This window comes from Mus pahari, chromosome 3, assembly GCF_900095145.1.
Source record: "Mus pahari chromosome 3, PAHARI_EIJ_v1.1, whole genome shotgun sequence".
Lineage (NCBI taxonomy): Eukaryota > Metazoa > Chordata > Mammalia > Rodentia > Muridae > Mus > Mus pahari.
Window position 1 is genome coordinate 136177586 of NC_034592.1, and position 6000 is coordinate 136183585.

Genomic DNA, 6000 nt, shown 5'->3' on the forward strand with positions numbered 1-6000 from the left:
TCTGCAGTAGGGTGTATAAAATAAGTGTTGGGTACAAAAAGTGCATCCCAGGACCTCATAGCTTAGTGGGAGAGATGGGCCATATACGTTGTCTGGCTGCAGCTTCCATGTTAGCAACCACGAGCAGCATCCCATCTGCCTCAGGACTTCTTCTGTGTGTATTCATGTTCATGTATGTGTGTACGTGTGTTTTCTGGATGCTTATGCATGTGTGTGTGAAAATGTGTGTGGAGAGCAGAGGCCATCCACAGGTATTGTTCCCCAGGGACTGTCCATCTTGTGTTTGGAGACAGGGCCTCTTAGTAAGATCCTGGGTTCACCAAGTTCCAGGAGCCCTCTTGTCTCCACCCCCCAGCCCTGGGAACAAGTGTGGTTTTCACAGGCTCTGGGGATTAAGGTTGGATCTTCCTTCTTGTGTAGCAAGTACTTTACAGACTGAGTTAGTTATCTCTCCAGCTTGAGGATTTTTTTTTTTTTTTTACAAGCTTCCTCTTACCCCTGTAGAGATTCCCCTATACCCTATACCCATCCCCTCCAGTGTCTTTCCTCCACGGTCCCTGGGAATTTCTTTCAGACCTAAAGCCGAACTGACCAGCATTTCTAACCCACTTCCTTGAATAGCTGCTGACCCAACAAGTGTCCCCTGGACTCATCCATCTCTCTCAGTTTGCTCTTCCTGGGGGGTCATCAGCTGCTGACTGGGTGCTTTCACAGGGCAGGGCAGCCGGTGGGTGGGTGGGGTGCGTGGCGTGTATGACTTTCCCATGATACATGTGTGCATGCTGTACTTCTTGGGACATTTGCTTTCTGGCCAAGGAGGCCATGCCTTCTGAGACACAATGGCAAGCGCCCAGTGGGTCACTTTCAGAGTGAAGACAGCCCGAAGTCTCTGTTCATTCTCTGGAACTCACTTGTTGGTGAGCCAGCCTGTTCAGATGGCAGCACCCGAGAGTGTGTGGACCCTGGTCACTGTTGCACCGTGGGGCTTGCAGGGAAAGGCTGGGTAGCAGGGGAGCAGGTGGGCGCATTAGAGAGCTCATGATATTACATGGGGGCTCCCTGGAGGGCCTGGTTGGCTGGTGTTCTGGGAATGGGAGACGCCCATCAGTGAAGATGTCATCTAAACTGGCAGAGGAGAGGTTGCTAATGAGCACTCTGGTCGTTTCCCTGCCAGATCACTGGATCACCGTTCCCTTGAAGAAGCTCTTAAATGAGAAGGCTCCTCAGTATAGAAGCTTCCGAATGAAGGTAAGCTGTGTCTTCCCTTAGCCTGTAATTATCCACATACTTACTCAAAAATAAATGCCCCAGATGGATCTGCCCTCTAGGCCCAGCCTCAGCCCTTGGGGTCTTGGTCTCCAAGAACAGAATGCAGGAAGGTACTGCTTCCCGTCCACATATCTCTAGGACAAAGGTGTATGTCCCACTGCCTTGTTGGCTTCCCCCAGGCAGAGAATGTAACCTTTATCTGGACAGCTGCTGGCTTGCTGCTTGGCTTCTCCACTCTCTTCTCTCCATGCAGTGCTGGCTAATTCAGCACGCAGAGGAAATCTGCCTTAGAGTACAGTTATGTCACCCCAGAGGCTTCTTGTCATATTTGAAACCATCTCCAGTCTTTAACTTGAGCATCAGACGCGAGCTGATTAAAGCCCCTGACTTGCTCCGTTGTTCGTTCTCCTCCCACCTCCCTGGAGTCCAGAGTCTCACGTGCTAAAGGCTGTCCTTGAACTTGCTATGCGTCCAAGGATGACTTTGAGTTTCTGTTCTTCTTGCCCCCATCTTCCAAGCGCTGCTATTACAGGCATGTGCCCTCCCATTTGTGCTGGGGATTGAACCCGACTGGGGCTTTGTGCACGCTAGGCAAGCACTCTACCGACTGAGACACATCCTCATCTTCTTCTGTTCTCTGCTTTCTTTCTTCTCATTTGTGGCTGAGATGGGCTCCCTTGCTCGCCACAGGGCCTTAGCACATGCTGTTCTTTGGGATGCAGAGGTCTGCTTGGCTCCTCTTTCATCCCCTTACCTCAGGTCCCTATGCTCTGCTACTGCCTGTGCTGTTAGCCCTGTCCCCAGAAGAGGTTAAGTCCCAGCTTAAGTCTCTCTACCCATTGTCTTTGTCCTGTCACCCTCATCACAGTGACAGATCCTCCAGGACAGGGGCTTGGTGGCTTGTGCTCTCTGTCCTGTCTCCAGCTCCTGAACAGCGCCCAGGGTCCAGTGACTCCTGGTACATTTGAGGAATGAATGAGGGAATGGGGCTCTCAGGGCAGAGCTGAGCGGGACACACTTGAGGAATGGGCATGGCACAGGAACCTCACATGAATCGATACTCACACTAGCCCCTTTCCCCCACTCTCTTTTCTTTTTCCTTTTTTGAGACTGGGGTTCATGTTTCCAGGCTGTCTGTGAACATCTGATCCTTCTGTCTCCATCTCTCAAGTGTCGGGATTGCTGCATGTGCCCCCACGTTCACCTCCTTCCCCCTCTTTTCATCCGTGGTCATTTCATCTGGACGTCCTTTGCCCTTGGTGTTACTAAGCATCCCAGGCCTCATCCAGTGCCCGGGCTTAGGTACCATCATTGTGACAGGCGTTAGAGGAAATAGTGACATAAGACCCAACTCAGTGGCTCGTGTGACTGAATATTTGATAATCTCATTTGTCTGTCCCATCCCTGTTGTTCACTGTCCACGGTTCTCGTCCCAGTCTAGAGTCTCGTTTCCAGTCTGGAGGGAAATCTCCAGACGGGAAGGCTAAGCACAGGTGCCAGCCAGGGCCGGGAGGTGGATGTGTTAGTTTGCTCTCTGTTGCTGAGATAAAACACTGGGGATGGAAGGGTTTCTTTGGCTTACAGGACTCCATCACTGTCATCACTGAGGGAAGTCAGGGTAGGGACTCAAGCAGGAGCTGAGGCAGGAACCATGGAGGAGTGCTACTTACTGGCTTGCTCTCCATGACTTGCTCAGCCTGCTTTCTTCTACAGTTTAGGACTACTCTCCAGAGCCGGCATCACCCACAGTGAGCTGGGCCCTCTCACATCAATCATTAATCAAGAAGATGGTCTCACAGGCCAGTCTGATGGAGGCAATTCTTCAACCAGGGTTCCCTCTTCCTAGGGTTTGTGTCAAGTTGAAAAACTCTTGCCTGCTCAGAGGGAACTGGGAACCAGCCGGCCTCCTCTGCCCTCCTAGTGCCATCTCTGCTACTCTCGTCCTGGCAGAGTGTGTATTCTGCCCCTTCTGAGTGGGAATGGACCCAGACACGAAGGCTCCTGTAGTGGGGGTAGCCAGTAGAAGGCAGACTGGGACCCAGGCGCCCTTGATTTCAACTTTACTCTTTCTCCCTGCTTGGAAGAATGATATTATCAGGACCCAGTCTCTTCAGCTTCTGAATCTAAGAGACTCTTAAAAAAACAGGAGTCCAGATGACAGTAGGCTTGGGGTTTTTAAGTAGTTTCGAGACAGGGATGGGCCAGACATCTTGGCTATGAGACCTGGCCAGGACTTTGGGCCACATCACTTTGCCCAAGCTGTGATCACTAAGGCAAGGGCCATAGACTTTGTGACCTCCAGTCCTATCTGGCACCGGCTCTGGCCGTGTTCCAGGGGCAGGATATGGAACTTGACTGTCCCCAGGAGGTCTCCGGCTACAGCCGCTTTCTCTGCCAGGGTCTCCACCCCAACTGGTGCCAGCAGGTCAAGTTCATCCCACAGCTGAATGTCGTGGCCTCGTGCTCAGCCGTTGAGAAGTCCTCTTTGGTGCTGATAATACTGCCAGTCAAAGAACCCGAGAAACCCAGGTAAGGAGCACCTGGCCGAGGGGGGCAGATGGCAGGCAAGCCTTAGACAGAGGTGCTTCCCCCTGCCACTCACAGCTAACCCTGCTGAGAGAAGACTTGATTCTGGAATTTCTACCACTGGCAAAAGGGTAACAGGNCCCCCCCCCCCCCCCGTGTGTGTGTCTTGGGGGGATTGCATGCCTTAGTTCACATATGGAGGGAAGAGGGCTGTTGGTCTTCCCCTCCCACTGTTTGGGAAAAGGCCTTTGTTGTTGACCACTGTATCCATGAGACTGGCTGGTCTGTAATCTCCTGAAGGTTCCCCTGTCTCGGCATCACAGCTTGCTGTGGAAAGACACCTGCCAGGCTCCAGTAGGTCTGTTTTATCCACCCATTTAATAAAAAATGAACAACAAAGACCAGATCAACCCCAGCATTTGTTAAGTGGGCAGACAAAAGGCGTGGCTCGTCTTCTCCCTCCCTCCTTCCCCCTCCCCCTCTCTTTTGAAGGGGACATCGGGACAGGATTTCATGTAACCTGAGCTGGTCTCGAACTTCCGACCCTCCTGCCTCCACCATGCAAAGGCTAGGATTACAGTCCTGTGCCACTGGCTGGGCTCCACATTTCTGATTGGAGTAGCGAGAGTGAGTGGCTTCACTCTGGGGCCCTTGGTTTTCTCACCCGTGAAAGGGTGAAGCCAGGGCCCCTACCTCATTTACCTCAGGGGTGCCTTGAGTAGACAATGTTCTGTGTGGCACATATTGAACCACATAGTGAAAACAAACGACAGAAACCATCAACCTCAGAATAAGTTAATTAGGTCAGCAAGAGGCCCGTCTTCTCTTCCTACAGCAAACCACGATGCAGAAAACCTCACGAGCGTGCACGTTTATTCTTTGAGACAGTTCCAACATAATTTCTTCATTCTAGATTCCTTTTGGGGGGACAGGATTTTTCTGTGTAGCCCTGGTTGGTCTCGAACCAAGAGATCTGCCTGCCTCTGCCTTCGGCGTGATGGGATGAAAGGCGTGCACTACCACTGCCTAGCTAGAATTTTTAACTTTATTGCATTTAATGGCAGGAGGAAGCCAGAGGGTCACCTCACCGTGGTCTCTGGAGGCTGGTTCTGACCTCTTCTTACCTAGCTCAGCTTCCCTCTCTAAATACGCAGGTCCAGAGTTTAGGCGCATTCCTGCCGCAGGTCCTCTGCTGCCCTCTGCTGGCTGGGCTCTTACTTTTCTTTTTCTGTCTCTCCCTTTCTCTTGTTTTGGTTTTTGAGACAGAGTCTTGCTGTGTAGCTCAGGCTGGCCTTGAACTTGGGGTCCCTGCTTCTATCACCTGAGTGCTGGGATTATAGGCATGAGCCATTATACCTGGCTTTCTTAGTCTGTCTTTCCCATGTTGCCAGGGGACTAAACCACAGGGCTTGTGCTTGCTAGGCAAGTACTTCATCACTGAGCTAAAGCCCACGCTTACTCTTGCTTGCTTTCCTTTCTTTCTTTTTAAAACATGTTTTATTTTTTGAGACAGGGTCTCTCTGTGTAGCCCTGGCTGGTCTGGAGCTCATTACGTAGACCAGGCTAGCCTCTAATTTACAGAGATCTGCTTGCCTTCCGAGCTCTGGGGTCAAAGGCATGTATGTGTCACCAGTCCTTGCACGTTTCTTCTTCTTTCCAAAAACATGGCTTCTTTGTGTAGCCCTGGCTGTCCTGGAACTCACTCTGTAGACCAGGCTAGTTCTGAACTCAGAGATCTGCCTGCCTCTGCCTCCTGAGTGCTGGGATTAAAGGCGTGCGCCACCACTACATGTTGTTTTCTTAACACTTTTATTTTGACATATACTTAAGAACATTTTAAAAAGTCCTTAATTCCTTATGAATTCCTTAAGTAGTCCAAGTTAATATTTCTCCAAGTTCTTCAAAATGCCTTCTTCTAATTCTTTGGAATCAGGCATAAGCAAATTGCAGACGTTTTGAGCGGAGGGGTGGTGGGGTCTAATGTATGTCTTCAAGTCCAAGGGCCAGGAAGGGGTGGGGATACCAGGGAGGAGACTATCACAACAGTTCAGGCTACACAAGATGGTGACCTGGAGTTGGCCAAAGATGGAGGTAGAGGAGTTGGAATATTTAATTTTGGGTTAGGTTAGAGGATGTATTACATATATTCATTCATTCATTCATTCATTCATTTTCTCTCTCTCTCTCTCTCTCTCTCTCTCTCTC

At 50.7% G+C, this 6000-nt stretch overlaps 1 protein-coding gene across 1 annotated transcript in view; it reads left to right on the forward strand.

Annotated features, from left to right (window-relative positions):
• Efcab8 (EF-hand calcium binding domain 8) overlaps positions 1 to 6000 on the forward strand; it is a 67205-nt gene that overhangs the window by 21268 nt on the left and 39937 nt on the right. Inside the window, exons 12-13 of the mRNA XM_029537026.1 lie at positions 1175 to 1248; positions 3668 to 3798. Of these exons, the coding sequence (XP_029392886.1) occupies positions 1175 to 1248; positions 3668 to 3798 (205 nt within the window). The remainder of the gene's footprint in view (positions 1 to 1174; positions 1249 to 3667; positions 3799 to 6000) is intronic.